This window comes from Netta rufina (genome assembly GCF_964035555.1).
Source record: "Netta rufina genome assembly, chromosome: 4".
Lineage (NCBI taxonomy): Eukaryota > Metazoa > Chordata > Aves > Anseriformes > Anatidae > Netta > Netta rufina.
In genome coordinates this window covers 10,165,065-10,183,242 of record NC_140127.1, presented here as the reverse complement: position 1 = coordinate 10,183,242, position 18,178 = coordinate 10,165,065, and the positions used below count along the sequence as shown (strand labels likewise).

General features: G+C 39.1%; 1 protein-coding gene across 2 annotated transcripts in view; it reads left to right on the top strand.

The window, feature by feature from the left end:
• GRID2 (glutamate ionotropic receptor delta type subunit 2) overlaps window positions 1–18,178 on the top strand; it is a gene marked incomplete at both ends in the record, with an annotated part of 702,974 nt that overhangs the window by 632,848 nt on the left and 51,948 nt on the right. For both annotated transcript variants that reach the window (XM_084285976.1, XM_084285975.1), the window contains one exon: window positions 6,949–7,115. In XM_084285976.1, the coding sequence (XP_084142102.1) occupies window positions 6,949–7,115 (167 nt within the window). The remainder of the gene's footprint in view (window positions 1–6,948; window positions 7,116–18,178) is intronic.

Here is an 18,178-nt window from a genome sequence, read left to right as displayed (position 1 = left end):
CATTATTTAAATTTGTCTTATTAATGGGACTGCCACTTGGCTACCACAGTTCTAAGTCTTATAGGAGCCTGAAATGCTTTCATGTTGTTTCTGCATATGAATTTCACTGGTGACACACTTAAAATAGCCTCCAATAGTATCTGCAGCATCAAATTGTCATAAAATAAAGGAGAAGTTGGTATGGAAAAAAAAAAAAAAAATAGGCTCCTTACCTTTCAAAGGTCTGCTTTGCTGGTTCTTTATTTTCTCTGTTTTGTTTTTTTTCTCCTGTTTTCCTCCCATCTCAAATTAACAGTAGCTGTAATGAATCTGTGGTTCAGCTGGATGACAGCAAGCAGAGTGATCTGCTGCCTTTTTAGTGTTTTGCTGTGATTACCTGGAGAAGTGGCTGACTCTGTTCTCCATCCGCACTCAGAAATTGGACCTTTGGCCTCCGCTCTATTTTGCTCTGGTTATTATCTTTCAAGATGCATTTAATTGCAATGGTAAAATATGAATGCATTGAGCACAGGCAAACCAGTCTAACACAAAGGCCCTCTCTCATTACAGTGCTCTCGGGCCTCAGTTATTCTTCTAACTCCAGACGAATTACTCTAGGTCTGCCCACTGTAACAAAAGTACACGTGATGATGAGGCTCTTCTCAAGAAGTTGGTGGCAGGTTGCATAAAAGAAATTAATGCTTTTCCTGATGAAGTTTTAACTGGAGAAAATAGACATGCCATTGAAGCTGATATGCCAGTGTAATGAAAGATAAACTTCATACAGAAGAGGAGATGAGGTTGGGATTTCTAACCTCTTCTTTCTTTCCCTAAGCTCCCCAAGGTTTCATTTCCTGCTGCTGTTCACTCTTGGCCACTAAGCTCAATAATGCTTTTAGAAATGATTCTGCACTTTTCTGTTTGATTAAATACTGAGAATAAGTTTCAGTGTTTGTCAAACAGTGACCCTTGAATTTAAATAGCTTTCTGTGGACACTGCAACATGACATCCTGAAGTTGTTTTTATTGTTATTATTGTTGTTGTTGTTATTATTTAATTAGCTGCTTGCCTTGATGACTAAATAGAGTTTTATGTACACAGAAAATTTTATTCTGTGCTCTAAGACCACCATGGGGATACAAATCCCAATCTGTACTGCAAGGAGCTAACAAATTCAGTTTATTCTTCTCTGATTGCATGACTGCTTTGCACTCAAGTTGCATAGGTCAGCCACTGATGCCAGCCTACAGGGAAGTATGTGGTAAGAGGCTCCAACATTGTAGTTAAGAACTATGAATAGTATAATTTGGAGAGAATGCTAAATAAGTGGGTTCGGTTTTGCTCTACAAAAGTGAAATGTGAGATTTTATTTCACAGGGATCCAAACAGAGATAATCCAGAAATTGTTCCCTTTGTGAACCAAGACCAAGGTTTGAAATCTTAGTTCCTGAAGGAAAATAAATTAACAAACTGGAATTTCTCTGAAGGCAGATCTGACTTCTGCTTCAGCCTGATAAACAGCATCTTCATTTTGCAGGAGGATTATGGAGATCAATGTGTCTCCAGTCCCTTCTGGAAAAAAAAAAAAAAAAAAAAAAAAAAGAAGAAAAAAAAAAGATGTAATTGCAGATGCCATCTAACTACTATTTGGCAACATCTGGCAACACAAAAATCCTGATTTAAGCTTCCACCATAAATTTTATCTTTGCTTTTTCCCATTTCAGAGCACAATATCCACATTATGTATATTAGCTCTCACTTATATATTTGCAAATTTTCCTTTGCTTTTGTTCCCTTTTTTCTTTCCTCATGTAATAAGAGCCTTCGTAAGGCTGCTTTGCAAAATGAAGCACAGCCCTCTGCAGTCTGCAGCTACTGCTTACATACCAAAAGTGCAAAAATTGTTAGAAAACTTAGTGTTTATATATGCCAAAGTCTCAGGTTCACAGTGATAGGCATAGGACTAGCAGCATCTGATGGTGTTTTTTCCCTGCATAGTCAGTGTAGTGGAATGATCAACAGAGGAGTACGTGTAAGGAGTGCCACTGAACGTACCACATGAAGCAGGTGATTAATCAGTGTCCTTGGTTGTTTTTAGGTCAGAACTAGAGCCAATGCTGCTGTATGCAGGGGTAGAGTCTGTTTCTGTTCACGTGTTCTTGGCTAAAAGACAGCTGGCAACTTTGTAGACAGAGAATGGTGCACAGTGCTGTGAGGGGAAGGATGGTGCCTGCCTTGTGATGGAGATGCACAGGGAAAGCATCACCACCATGTGGGAACAGGATACTGAGAAAATGGGCCCAGTCAGCATTATCTTACCACTTTCAGATATTCTCTCAGAAAATTCATATAATTGGAATCAGTTGAATCTTAACTTAAGATTTCCCAAGCCTTAAATGTCGTTTTGTTCTCTTTTTATAGTAGGTAACACAATTACATATGATGAAATATTTAAAAGAGGAAAAATAAATGCCAATTCTGTTTATCCTGCTCCTTATTTCATGTTTTTCCTTCATGAGCATTCCTTGTATTTCTTTTAAAGAGGAATTTAAAATACAGAAAAGGTATTGTCCAAGAATTCAAGTCTGAAAAATTGTAGTAGTTGTTTGCTGTTTAGTTACAATTATTTTTCCTGAAATTTATAATTTTTTACACTTGGAAATGTATTTATGGAATGCTGGTACACAAATGCATTATTCATCCTACTCTTCATGAATGGGTTAGCTGTGAGAAGAAATACTATTCACATCAGTGTTGGCATAAAATATGTGCATATACAACAGCGTAATGGCTTTAAATGCTTTCCTAGTATAATTCAACTGGTTCTTGGTGGAATCATCGAGGATAAATTTCCACTAATATCTACAGGCCAGGGCTTCAGCAAATAAAACTCAGAAAATGTGCAGTGATAGAAAATAGAAATAGAATAGCCTTAGAGAAATAGTTTTACCATCTATGTGCTCATGGCCCCTATTCTTTATAACAACTCTCTTTACAGTAACTCCTTTGAAATTGTTCACAAAACCATAAAGTGAAGTCAAGTATTTTTGCCTGGTACCATCCGTACCTCCTGGTTTCACTTAATGACCAGCATAGCTCATGAGTTCAAAATACCCTTATGAACAACTAAGAGATTCGATTTTCCTCTGCTTTTGTTTTTATGGCAATAGTCATCAGATACTCCGAAACCTTTTTAGCCTCTGCTGTGCTGACAGGCAGGATGCTGCCGGGGGGATCCTGCTGGAAAGCTCAGTTCTCCTTGTACCGGCAGGCAGCAAGGCAGGGGTGGCTGCTGAATGCTAACATGCTGCCCCTGTACAAATGCCTCCCCAGCCATCCTGCGCTGTATAAACCACATTCAGGTTTGCCACCATCCTGAAATGTCATTATCTCAACTCAAGATGTCACCATAATGGCGTGGAAATTGAGAATGGGAGATGGAGATCTGCCACTAGTTACAAAAAGCCATTTCTTTTTTGCTTTTGTCTAGCCCCCATAATTGACTGACCATAAGCTCTTTAACTTTTTCTGATAACGTAGAGCTGGCATTCTTGTTATTCATTTTGAGGTCCAAAGTGGAAGTCTTGAGCGTTGCTATTGGAAAGCTAAAAAATATGCACTTCTCACAGAAAGCAAGAGAGAGTGAGGGGCATAGGTTTTTAACTGACTTTTTGTTCTGAAATTCTGTTCTCCCTCCTCCCTGAGCATCATCCGTTTTTTTCAGTCTATAGCTACCTGTAGGTCTCTGTAGGTGCAAATCTATACAACATCAGCAGTGTTCAAGATGTGCTGTACACCAGCAAAATTTTATTCTTAGATCTTTGGTTTGATTTGTGGATGGTCCTGCATGTTGCCAGGAGTTAGACTCAATAGCCCTTGCAGGTCTCTTCAAAGTCAGGGTATTCTACAATTCTATGATTTTTAGGTTAAAACAAGGCTGAAGCAGTGTGGAAGATCCATGGACAGGTGGTTGATGCTGTGAACCTCAGAAGAAGTTCTTGCTGAAGATTTCTCATGACCTGCTAGAACACCCTGGTTGTCTCTTAGCAAGACAAGACTTTTTTCCTCATATGAAAATTATGAATTGGAGATAGTTCAAAAGTAGTATTACTGCTAATGGGAGGGCTGAAATGATCGATTTGCAAGAAAAAAAAATAAAGAAAGCTCTATTAGCTATATCCAGCTTGAATAAGTAATGGAAAAGCTGATCAATAATTAAAAGATGTCAGCCCCCAAATTAAAGTATTTAGAACCTCACAAGGAAAAATAACTCAGAGACTAGGAGTGAGAGAACATTATTTTAAAAAAGTAATAATAATAAGGTAAAAATAAATACCTTGAATAGCATTAAAACCTGTTAGGGTGAGGAGTAGTTCAATAAAGGGAATGATTGCATGCTTGGCAGTTGTAACTTACGTTTGCTGTATGGATTTGAATTGCATAGATTTGTAAATAAAAAGGACAAAAATGCTTTAAAAATGTGTTTTGCTGCATGGAGCAATCATGTGTTGAAGGTAGATGGTTGGGATGATTCCATCCGGCTCTTCACTCTCTCTTGCCTCATGTGCTTTAACCAAGACTCACTGTGATCTTATCAGTGAGAAGTAATATCTTTTTGTTACCATGAACTGTGATATTATCAGGTCTGCTCTAAGGATATTATATATAACACTTCATCACAGCTATTATTGACAGTAAGCAGTTTTACCACTTTATATTCTCACTGTGAGTTGTTTTACAGCAAGGCAGCCAAATCAAGAGAATTCTTCCTGACCAGCTGAGCAGCTGATAAGTCTTTTTACAAGCACTTATGTGAATTCAATGCCATAGGATGTTAAAAGGGTGAGGTATGACAAAAGCAGGTGTCAAAACATGCCCCTCTGCTCTTGTCATCACCTCAAAGGTTATTTACCTATATGTAAAACTACTCATCTCTTTAAACCACACTTTTTCTCAGTTCTTCTGTGTGTAAAGTCCATCTGATCCTCTTCATAATTTATTTCCCCACTTCTGATCTTGTGCTCTTGCCTCCTATTTCCCTCCCTTACTGCCTGCACACCATGATCCTTCCAGGCTGAGTCATTATCCTTTCAAATGCTCCCCGAAAGCACTTTTTTCTTACTCATGCTCTCTATTTCTTAGCCAAGTGGTGCCTTTAGGAAGATCAGAGTAAGTGCACTGGCACAAAATGAAGCTAGTAAGCACTGTGTGAGTTGTGGTGCCTTTAGGATAAGCATACAAGTTGTATTGTTTATTAACAATAAGGTTTCTTGTACCCTCTATGCCCTGGCCGTTTAGATAGACCTAAACCTCCAGTGAGAGACAAAAGAACATTCTTAACCATTTTCAGAGCCTGAACATTAAAACAAACCCAGTCCTGCATTAATGTGTGTATGTATTTTGAAAACATGTTTTTTTTATCCTGCCAATCACTCAGAGTCCACAGATAATACTGCTCCCACATCTACACGAATCCTCCTGCTACCATGTCTACAAATGCAAATAGGAAGAATTCCCTTCCCAGGCCTGCAGTGTCTAATTCAGATTGATTATGCATGAAAAGGAATGTGTCCCAAATGCAATAGTTCCTTGTGCACTGCATCTTGTGAGCAAGCAGCCGGTGTGACTTGCTTCAGTAACTTTTATGTGTAAACAGTCTTTAAAAACATAATCTACATTGTCAAAGACTAATCTAGATGATGTACTGACATTGCTTATCTTGATATGCTGACTGGGTTTTGAATTCTCTTTGGATTGCCTGGCCCCAGATGGCCTTTTTGTGTGTTGTTTACTTTTCACTTAGCTGTCACATATTTATTCCCATTAGATGTACAAAGTCAATGGGTTGAGCCTGGTTTTACAGCATAGCTGGCTAATATGGCATAGGGAAAACTCTGAGTGAAGCCAAGCAGACAGTCAAAAAAAAAAAAAAAAGCAAAGTGATTCTTCAGGTCTAACACAGAGACCAACAAAGCAGGAAACTGGTACACAATCTGGTACAACATATAGAGAGGTTTGTGTTGTTTTTTGTTTGTTTTGTTTTTTAGAGAAATGTGTCTAGACTAGAAAGTGAAAACTCACTGAAATAGAAGAGCATTTATTTAGATCACACTTCTGTTTTTAAAAGCTTTTTTCTGAATACATTTTAAAATGTTGTACACATTCCATAAATTTAAATTAAGAAAAAATAATCTAGATTTGTTTCAAATGTAGCGGATGGTAAAATATTACTTCAGAAGCCTATAGAGATAATGAGTTGTTTTGGATTTATCTTAATCAAGCAGAATAACCTAGATGCTCTTGCTGCACAAAAGTCTTTGAAGATATATAAAATCCTTCATGTTGGCTCTAGCTGAGAGAAACGCACACTATCTCCAAAAAAAAAAAAAAAAAAAAAGAAAAAAAAAAGAAAAACACTAGTTCGTGTGATCTTGTCCACAATCATTCACCGAGTCCAAAAGACAAATGGGTGTTCCTGCCATCTGTGGGAACGTGAAGCATGACTGACGTGTGCACCGTCTTGAACTGCACTCTTCCATCTGGATATCCACATATACTCTTCTGCACTTCTCCCTGTGTGAATACCTGTCTTCCCACTGAGTAGTTGCTTTACTGGTTCAAAGAAAAAGCTCAGTGGAAGATTAGGGGTGAAATTTAACACTGATGGAGGGAGCTTGGTGTTTCCTCTGGTTCCCTGAGCAGGGAAAATAAATGTTTCTCACATGGGATTGTTTCAGTGATGGCATGTTGTTCACAGATCATGTTTCTTCCGTTTCCGCTGAGCTGCTCAACCAAAGCACCACATTGTAACAGTCATGGTGTGTGTTTGGTTTTGACAGCTCTTGGGCACCCAAACTTCTTTTTCTTCAAAGAACAGATTGTGCTGAGACTGCCACCTTTTTGAGGTGCACTGACCTCCGTTTGGACTGAACAGTCCATCATCTAAGCTCTTGTTCTGTTCACTGCAGGTGAAATATGGGAACTATGCCTTTGTATGGGATGCAGCGGTACTGGAATATGTGGCCATCAATGATGGAGACTGCTCTTTTTACACGGTCGGGAACACTGTTGCGGACAGAGGATATGGAATTGCACTGCAGCATGGCAGCCCCTATCGAGATGTTTTCTCACAAAGGTAAGTGCTCGGTGAAAGGAAAAACAGGTCCTAAGAGAAGGCCTCTCTCAACTCTGGACTGTTCTTTGAAATTAATTTTCTGCTAAGGGAAAACATTGTTCTTGCAATCTACTTCATGATTTCTTGCATAGGCATTCGTTTTCTCGAAGATATGGGGTTGTTCAAGTTTGTAGAAGCTGCTTTAAGAATACTTCTTGTTGCTTTTATTTGGTTTGCTTTTGTTTCTCATGATGAACATTAGGAGATAGGCTGAACTTGATTAACAGAAAATTGACAAAAGAGTTGATGCATTTGTTTTATATGGACATTATTCAACCTTTCCTGCTATAGAAGAGTTCTCTTAAAGAGAAAAGGGTAAACCTGACAGCTGATGGGAAAACTGAAGGGATGAACAAGTATATTTGATGTTTCAGTGAAAAAACCTTTATTAGAACCCAAAAGCATAGATGCTGATCCCAACACTAATGAATCTCTTGGTCTGTGAAAATGAGATCTCTGGACGTACTTCTGGTACTAAGTTCCTAGTAGAAACTGAAGTGCTAAATTAATTTTATGTATTGCGCCTTTGCAACATTCATGCTTCATTCCACTTTTGTTTCCTAAATCAAGATGTGTGTGAAACATACATAAAAAAATACACGTGCATCTGTGGTCTGACGGTCTGACTGTTAGGAGAAGATGTGGGTAAATCTCATGATTCTTTTTCATTCTGAACCTACTCTTTCAACCCACTTTCTTTTTTTTTTTTTTTTTTTTAGGTTTGCATTAGATTCATGTAACAAAATTTTACAGTAGCTGTGAAGAAATTTTCTTAGTGTGGCTGGACCATTGTATTATACTAATATGCTTCACTCAGGCTCTTGCCTCTGCTTTCAGACTTTAGAATGAGACAGTGAAAAATGTGATTAATGAGTAGCAGTATGCAGATTCAGAGAAATCAGTATCTGAATATCTGCTCACACATACTGAACAAATAAGGAAGGCTTACATTCTTTGAAAATGTTGTATTTTTGGAAAGATTCAGCTGAAGTTTTTGCTGACATAGGATCAACAACAAATTTAATTTCAATGAAACGTATATATTTGCTTTATGTATTACAGTTAGCATTATAGGCCATTATTTAATGAATGCTTTAATATTCTGGACATGACCAGGTGCTGTCCATTAGAAGTCTCTGGTCGGATTCTCCATGCAAAACAAAGGAGCAAAATTTCTTTCTGTAATCTTTCCTAGACATGCTTCCATCTGCTAGAGGTCTCAGGTGTTAGTCAAGGTGTTAAGTTGTCTTCTTCAGAGCATTACCCATTTAAGCTTGAGCACAAACATTTGAAGACAGGGGAATTTCATAGGCTGTGTCTTTATTACATTTAACGTACCTGCCAAGTGGCACGGCATGGCGAACAGATGAGCTTTCCTTGTTTGCCCCACTATCGCTCTGTAAGTCAAGGTGGTTGTATACAAACCGCCCCTTAGGAATGGTTTCTGACATCATTTATAGAGTTATTGTAGTTCTCAGTACATCACGGAGATGGTCACAGCTGGCTCTGGTAAGAGATTATCTTCTGCATCACAGTACTCAGCACCTGGAGAGGCTGGTCTTCTGATGCCTTCTGCAACTTCTGGATCATTGGTCTGTGCAGGCCTGACATTTCCAAGAACAATTTTATTTCATAACAAAAATTCAGTGTATTATATTTTGAAGGTGTGGGAAAGCAGAAAGAAGCATAAGAATTTGCACATATACAGCTCTTTTTATCTGAGGACCTTCGAAGCACTATTTAAATATTACCATCTCTCAGTGGAAAGTAAATGCCACTTCCATTTAATACTAAGGGAATATATAACATAAGGGGACTTAAATGAATTCCCAAGGTCGGATGTTTTTCCCTGGTGAAATCAGAGATCGTAGGCACTCAGACTTCCTAATTTTCAGTTTCCTGCTATAGTTATCTGAGTTCAGCCAGATGAAGAAAGGGATTATTTGTGAGATCTTTGACCACAAGAGGGTCTGGATAGATATGCAAAACTTAACACTGCTGAGAAAATAACTTGTTGCATTATCAAGACTGATGGCTGAACAGAGAAATTGGAATTTGCTTTGAGTTATGCTACCTAACGGAGAATTAAGAGATGTATATTCTGCAAATGTCTGTGCTGCCCTTCTATTTTTATTTCTGTATTATGAGATCTTACTATATTGCACTTGTAATGATGTCCATAAATACAAATTTACACTTTGAATCTGCAAAGCATAGTATAAGAAACAAACACATGAAGAGGAATCATGCTTACAAGGTAGCTTACAAGCTGTTGTTTTTTTCCAAAAACCCTTCATTACCGTTCCTTATGATTACTTCCATGTGGTTTTCACAAATCATCCTTACTTTTTTTTCCTAATGAAAAGGCTGAACAACCTTCAGCTGCTGCAGCCTGCATACTAAATAGAGAGGAAAGTAGATTTCACTGGGTGGGATTAGCAAATGTTCACATGAATATTTCACATTCTTTAATGCAGTAGGGAACTGGATTGAAATATATTGGCATTTCTTGATCTTTCCCAAAATAAATATATTTATGTGAAAATACAGGGCTTCTCTTTTATGAAATTTCATAGAAACCCATAAGCTGCATAGTGTGAAATCCCTAGGGTGCATCTGTAAAAGGTCTGGCAAGATTACAGGAGATTTTGGTCTCGGTGCAGGAAGCATGGGCATGAGTTTAAGGCTTTTCATTATTTTTTCTGAACGTTCAGGCCATTCCCAAAGAAACAGTAAAAGAGATAGAGAGGTGACTCACCCCTCGTTCCCCAGGCTACGGGGCATGAGTTGCAGTCATGATAACACTGGTGAGGTTTAAACATTTGGGATTTCCAAACACACACTGTTTGGGATGTCTGCTATGCTGTTCTCTAGGGGATTAACACATGCAAGGCACACAGGCTGCAGTGCCTGGAGCACGGTGTGTAGACGGTGCTAACAATCAGTACACCTGTGTTCATAATTTTACAGGTGTAAAGAAATGCTTCCAGCCTTCAGAGAGAGGACTGAGCACTGCCACATATTTGAACTGATGCAGCTGAAACTTAGAATTTTATTTATAAATGCAGTCTTGGGAACAGTGAAATACTGGTGCCACTGTTTGCCACTGGCTGTGGCAAAATTCACATAACTTAGCAACTGTGCACATTTACTGTTAAAAAATTAATTTCAGCCACACCAGAGAATCTGAAACCCAGTTCAGGGTTATTCTCTCCATCCTGAAGGAAATCTAACATTTTGGAGATGAACAAAAAGTTTTTGATGAGAAGAGTCATGTCATTTAAAGAGCAGTATCAGTATACCTTAAAAAAAGCCTTTTTTATGGGTACAGTTTATTGTAAGCCAACTGAAAGCACTGCAAAGAAACTGATCTTTGAGACTTTTCTTTTTCATATGCAGAAAATCTCTTCTAGGCAAAAATAAATGAATAAATAAATAAAAGACATGAGCAACAGCAAGAGGTCGGACTGCAGAATGAGGTTAGCATTTTGCTGTAATGGGTATGGGGAAGTGGCCAGCAGGGGTCCCAGGCAGCTGCTGTGACCACTTTCTGCCTATTGCTGCCTCTGAAAGCAGGTCCTTCAAGTCCATCCAAAAAATAATGTGTGTCAGTAGCACAAATAATATAGGAAATGCTAAGGGTAATATTTGAATGAGGTACTTGTCATAGCATCCTGATGACTTCATTCATGTGTCGGAGATCTTAACAACTGCGTCTGGCCATGCCATTAGGCAGCCAGTTGATGTGCTCAGGTGGGTTGCTGTCCCCTTGCCTTTGTCGCTCAGGCTTTACCTTCTGAGCACTAGCAGCCTCCATGCAGTGTGTCAGTTTTCCCTGTCTCTCTATTTTTCTTTCAAAGTAATGACAGGGGCTTTAATAATAGGAGCTGCCAAATTTCGTAGGAGATCTTGAAGAGGATGTGTCATTTGATTCACAAGGAACCGTATACTGACACTGAGTTTGACACCTATTAAGTCTTTTCAGCCCTAAACTTTAAAACTTCCACTGCCCCCCGGAAGGCATAAATATAATTGCACGCTCTTTCAGAGTACTTCACAGGCTGCCCATGCTGCCTGCAGTGCAGCAGCAATGGCTCGAGCACTGCACCGGTGGCTGGCTTCTGGAGGGGGTCGAGGAGGAGGTGGTGGGGAAGCTCTCTGATCCCATTCACGTCCCCCTTCCTCTGCTGGTGGACTCGCTTGTTCTGCAGCCAGGCAGCGTGTTAGAGGCAGAGGGAAAAGGAACACTAATTTCACACTCATCAGAGGCCAGCTTCTCACTTAAGCAACTCAAAGCTGTCAGAACCAAGTACCACTGAGAAATTAAACTAGAGTCGTGCTGCATTTCTCATATTCCAACACTGTCCATGTGCGCTCTGCCCCAATGACTTCACTTTTAACTAAAAGGAAACAGCAACAATGGGGGGAAAAAAAGGCAAAATGGACCACAGGGCTAAGTAGAATGGGATTCTTGCTCATTGTTCATCAGCTGTATTTCCCTAAACAGCACTCTCCATGGCCAAGCACAGGTTCCCGGATGCATGAAGTTGTCTGTGTGCAAAAGAAGAAACAACAGCCACGCGCCTCCCGGTATTCATTTGTTAGGGGCCAAGTATGCAATGGCACATTTCATGGAAGGTACAGACACCGTGTAGCTTCTGCAGAAACCTCAAATTTAATTTGGCATAAATCACAAAGGGTGACAAAGAATTTTTGTTTCATCTAGAGAAGCCAGTCATTTCTTTCTGTCCTGGGGGAAAAAATGAAATGGAGATTTATAATGATTTCCCCATGGCGAGCTTTAAGACACCTCACTAGCAGAAAGCATTGCCTTTTTCAGATGTCCAAAACTTTAGAGGCAAAGAGAAAGCCATCATGTAGAGTTTCAGACTCCCCCTTAGCAAATCATTAGAGGTATGCTTTAAATAAATGGTATGTGTTTTTTTTTTCTTGTCCTTTTTTTATCTCATCAGCAAAACCCTGAGTTTTAGAAAGTTCCTGCCCTGAGTCATAAATATGTGTTCTTCTTGTCTCCTCGCTATTAATTCTCTCTCCTCGGGTTTTCATTCTGTCTTGGAGGTCACTGATGTCCAAAGACTACAGTGCAAAGAAAATTACTTCCTTCCCAACTACCTTCATTTCTTTTTCTGAGTCCTTGGGACTACTAGTCCTTTCTTTGAGGAAATTCCTCCCCCCACGTATTTTTTCAATGAAAATCCAAGAGAATAACCCTTACTTTCTAATTTATCCTTTGCCAGACATGGGTAAAAGAAGAGTTATAGTTTACATCCTAACCCGGTAGAGGGCTGGCCATAATGATCTAATTGGATTTTTTGTGATTAAATACAGAGATCATCAGAAGAACAGTAAGTAGATGCCATTAGTAAGAGCTCAGGTTTGCTTTGCCTCCATTATTTGTTTAGAATTGCAGTGCTGTTCTGAGCTGCATATAAAAAACTTAGAAAAATACAGCAGAGAAGCTAGTAAAATTGCCTACATACACACCAAGAACTTTTTATTCTACCAGAAAATTAGAAAATTCTGCAAATTGGGAGGATCTTTGGACCTGAAGCAAACTCTGATTTTTAAATAGAAATCTTTAATTCTTAGAGACTGCCCTTAGATCATGTCACAAGTTCATATAACTGAAATTACATTAAAGGAGAATGTGACAATTAGTTCCAGATTTCAGAGCAATTTGACATGAGGATCTAGCATTAATTAATTCAGATATAATCACTGTTAAGAAAAGAGTTAACTTCAGAGTAGCACATAATAACAAGATAGTTTCTCAGAAAAGCAGGATGTTAAGTAAAAATCCCTCTACTAACATACCAAAGTAATATTTATCAGTCATAAAAAAAAAACACATTCTATCCTTATTTTACAACTGTACATTAGATTTGCAGGAGTGAAACCAGGAATTGCATTAGGCCTTAGGTCTCAAAACACATCCACCTTCCTTGTTTCTGACCCAGGTCCTCTGAGATAAACCACAATAGATCTCCATGCCTTGAAAGTCTTACGTCCATGGTAGATTCATGGTTGGAAGTTGAAAGAGACAGGGACACCTACAGAAACACGCTTTAGCAACTTTTTAGTATGCTGTAATATTAACTGATGGGGGTGGTTTAAAAGGTTTTGCAGCAGGTCTGAAGTTTATAACATGCACATAATGGAAAATGTATTCATGAAAATATATAGCAGCAACTAGCAGGTTAGCGGGCTTTTAAAATATAATATTAATTGATGGGGTAAGTTAGAGGATGCAGAAGTAGCAGCAGTCTGATGAAGCATGAGGAAGAAAGTCATAAGGGAAAGGCATTAGATCTTCTTGCATTCGTACAGCAATGAGCTATGAAAATCAGAGAAGTGCTTGCCTGCTTTGTGACAAAAAAGCTTGCCTGCTTTGTGTGCTCTGTATCCAATATATGTGGAGAGTTGCTGAACATTGGAAGAGAGATGCCATGAAAAAGACACCTCCCCACATTCTCATTTTCCTTGCTACTCTTTGCTTTGCAAAAGGGCACTGCATTCAGTTTCAGAAAAACAAGCCAGGCAAGCTGTTTATGCATAAAAGTTCCCCATCATTAGTCCTGAACTACCCCAAAGTCTAATTGTAATGTGTTAAATTGCTGGTAAACATCACTTTATTTCTTACTAACCCTGTCCATTTCTATAGCTACCTCACATTTGTCTTGCAGAATGACCACATAGTGACCAAAGATGCTTGAGCAGTACAGTCAGAGGCAGTAGCGTTGCTCAACCAACGAGATGGAAGTAACGTTTATTGTTAGCTGAGTTGTTCATGTGTTTTAAAGTTTTATAGAGTGAGCGCACGACTGCAGAATTTGAAACTTCTTGGTTATAAATCTGATGACAGTAAAGCTAAAAGTGAGTGGCTTCCCTCCGAGACCTTTCCATTTTATGAATCTCTAATGAAGAGGTTATGTTTGTGGTTAATGCACCCTTTCCTGTAGTACTGTTCAGTTTTTGTGGCCACCTTCTCTTATGCTTTTGTCCATCAGCCTTGAGGGGAACAGGTTTAACTGGGCATCAGTCTTGACTTCAAACTGAGTGGAAAGTGAGTGCAAAGTTTTCCCAGGAAATAAGAGGGATCTGGCTGTGTGACAACCTTTTTGGGAGAACCGTAATAACCACAAAAAAAGGTTTAGCTCCCCTACCCCTGTGGCAGTACTACCTGCTATAGTACTAGTAGTATAGTATAGTATAGTATAGTACTATCTGTTTCTGATAAAACACAGGTTTCTGATAAAATGAGCAAGAGTAGCAAAATGGTAGAGAATAATAGACCTTTCCTAACCCTTTTTGTTAGTTTAGATGGTAATTGACCTTTAGCTGGGTCATAAAGCTAATCTTCAGCTGGTCCTGTTTTCCAGATAAAAATGAAAGGCTTCTGTGTGAAAATAAAGCCTGTTCTAAGCTGAAAAGTGCTCTGGTAAATAGTGAATGTGATGGTATGACAATGTGGGGGTATGACGATACCCAAGCTAAGAATTTTGCTTCTGGGGTGTAGAGCCAAGGAAGAGCAGCAGCAGGGTTTGTAGCAGATGTGTCTTCCTTCGCTGAATTAGCATGCAAGGAAGAGGTAGGTCCCTATCATTGACCTTGTTCAGAATGGGCTACCAAGCAAGCAAACCTTAGCACTATAGGCTTTGGAGGAGTCAAACCAGATAGAAGCATTTACTAACACAGATCAACTGGAAATGGTTGGGACTCTTGTTTGTACAATCTTTTGTGTGCTACTTTAGTGCCAGTGAAGCTAGATTTGCACAGAATAAAGCAGGGACTTGATCCCAGCCGTCATAGATCTGACAACTTTTATAAAAGCCAAGTGCTTTCCAGAGCCACATTTTGTACTTAAACATGACTTCATTCTGCTTTATGGCTAAGTGCAAGCAGGAAATAAGGATGGTATGGCCAAGAAAAAAAAACCGTGCTTGCCACTTTATTCATAAAACACTTTGCAAAGTGCATTTAGCAATTTGCCATTGTACCCACCTGCACATAGAGCTTTCAGTGCAGGGCTCTGACACTGTATTTAGTTCATACTTTGACTGCTCAGCTAAAACTTCCATTTGTATGCATTTATTCTGCTTCACACATTATGTTATCAGTCACTTTCAATATTTCAAAGTCACAGCAGTCTTTTTCTGACACACATTTGTCAGAATGAACTGCCTTGATTGCTGTTATTACAGACTGCAGTTCCTGAGTAAGGGAAAAGTCTTATACAGAACCAGAATAATGAAATTGCTCAATAAAACAATAGATAAAACAGAATAAAATTAGACTAAATGAATAGAAAATAGAAGCTTGAAAAGACCTGCCAAAAAAAAAAAAAAAAAAAAAAGAAAAGAGAGAGAGAGAGGAGAGGAATGCAAGGCAGGATTTATAATCCCACACAACACAATTAATCAGGAAATATCTAATTTTTTATGCTGATATTCAAGGTATTGAAAATTGCTCTTTTCTGCTTCCTGGTAGTGACTGAGTAAAGTACATCTTACTTTGACTTCCTCTTAGTCAAATGCTTTATCGTATTCCTCTAATGATCACTCTCAACAGAAGGATTTTAATAATCAGTCCATTACAGTCCCAGCACAATATAATGAGGGGTTTTGGCCTAGCCCGAGAGGGTACTTACACTGCTGATTAACTTTAAGTCCTTTTGGTAGTAATTTATCATGGCACATAAGCACATCTCTCTCTCACATGTGCTTAAATACATGCAGGGGCTTTGAAAGTTCCATCTTTAAGCCCTTCCAGTTTAGGATGCTGGGGGAAGCACACTTGTTTGGAAAGGAAATAATCCTTTTATGCTTATTGTAATTTAAAAAATATTTTTTTGCATTACATTTACTACTGTTGTCTTCAACTGAAAGAAGAGGGTAAAAAGAGGCAAACTTCCACAGCAGTGAAGTAGAGCTGCCACTGAATTACCTTGCTTTTGTAGATATCTACATATTGCAGTTGCTCTCAACAAAGCAGAAAAGGTGAAATAGCTACACTGGCTCCAGTTTCATAGATGGGGTTCCTACATATGCCCAATGAGATCATGTGTATCTTTTAAGACATCTGAAGCCCATAGAACAGATAAACTTTGGGGAAAAACAAACAAACACAGGGAAGAATTCTGTTACAGTAATATTTGTAGAGAAAAGAAGCAGAATAATAAGGAAGGATTTGCAGCCTTTAGTGCAGGGATTAGAAGTTACTGACCTGGGACTGAATTTTCTTGGGTTTGCATGGGGTATCCCTAGAGTGACACATGATAGGAGGAGGCATGCAGAGCTGAGCCTTCAGCTGGCTGAGAAGCTTGCCCTCTATTTTGTGATACCGTTTGGCTGCACTAGTTCCCTTGGATTCTGGAGGACTTTGCTTAATTAGCAATGGATCTTCAGATCAGAGAATTATGCCAGATTTCTACTGGCCTAGCTGATGAGATGATTTAATCCTATAGATATATCTTTGGCATAATTTAGATGTTAGGCCCAAGATTAGCATCCCCATGAAACAGGGAATTTATGTTCCTTTCTCTTTTTTTTGCCTGTGAAGTGCTACACAAAGCTACATAAAGGCATTAGCTCTGACAGTCACGCTTATGTATTGTGCAGCAGTCAGGGCTTTCAAAAATCTATCGGAGTTCACCCTCAGCATCAAATTCCCCTTCGTCCTTCCACAATTTTATATAAGTCTGGAGAAAAGTGTAAAATCCATAGAAAAAAAAGCAATTGAAAATGAAGCATTGTTAAAAGCCAGAGGCAATGAAGGTTTGTTTTCATTCTTTATGTCCCTCTTAAATTAGAAATACCTAAAACTTTTTTTTTTTTTTCTTTTTAAATAACAGTCTTGCTCCCATTGAAATACATAAGGTCTCTTGAAAATAAGGGCTCTTAGGAAGAACCATTGGCAGGTGTTTAATCCAAGAACAAATACATCTGTAGCTGTATATATAAGTACATCACCATGCTGGCAGCACCATGTATGTTTTATGTTCACCCCCAGTCTGCAATGTGGGGAGCTACACCAGCACCCCATTCTTCCTCTCCCTCCTGCCAGCTTGATTTCAAATTCCCTGTTTGCTTTTTCCTCGTTTCTGCCCAAAGTGCTTTCCTACTGCTGTTTCAGTTAACGCTGAGCCCTTTGGCCAGGCTGGTGGAGCTGGGCAAGGGCAGCTTTGGGTCCACAGGGTGCCTCAAAACTGGCAAACTGGGATTGGGTCATGGTGAAGGAGAAAGGTGTTTGTTTTTTTTTTTTTTTTTCCAGTTTCCAGGAGGAAGCGTGATCTGTTTGTGTGTTCGCTGAGCTGAGCTGTCATCATGTTTTAGCTTATGTTTTAAGTAAAGGCTGGGGAAGAGGCTCTCACCAGGAGACTTATGTCCTGGGCTGACAGTACTGGGAGCAGACCATGCTGTGCTCTTTTCAGCCTACTGCAGACCAAGATGATTCCCACAGTGCTGCATTTTAGGTTCAGTTTTGAAGATTTGCTTGCTTGCTCAGAGACACTTTCTGGTCCCCACAGGCACTTCCATACATACTAGCATCATTTTCCAAATTGAAGAAAAAGCAGAGATGCTCGCCCTTCATCTTGGCTAGGCAATGATAAGCTCCTTGCTAAAACGTTTAAATGTTACATCCCTTTACATCACTAATACACATCTGGCAGATCTTTTACAGCTAGAATTATCGCAGGGCTGAATCTTAATAGTGACGGTGCGGGTTATCTCTGTGTAAATAGCACAGTATCTTTATTCAGCAGGAGAAATGCTGCAGGTCTTGATTGATATATTGACCTGGATAAACAGGACAGTTTATTCCTGTTTGGAGATGCCTTCTTAAAACTCAGTTTGTGATGCTTGTGGATAAAACTGATGATTTATTGGTCCTGGATATAGCAGTATACCCAGTGTGCTGCCTACAAACAAAAGTACTTTTCTCCTTAGACCTGACACCGGATTTCATGAGCCTCTTCCTGTGCTGCCAGTGCTAATGTAAACATG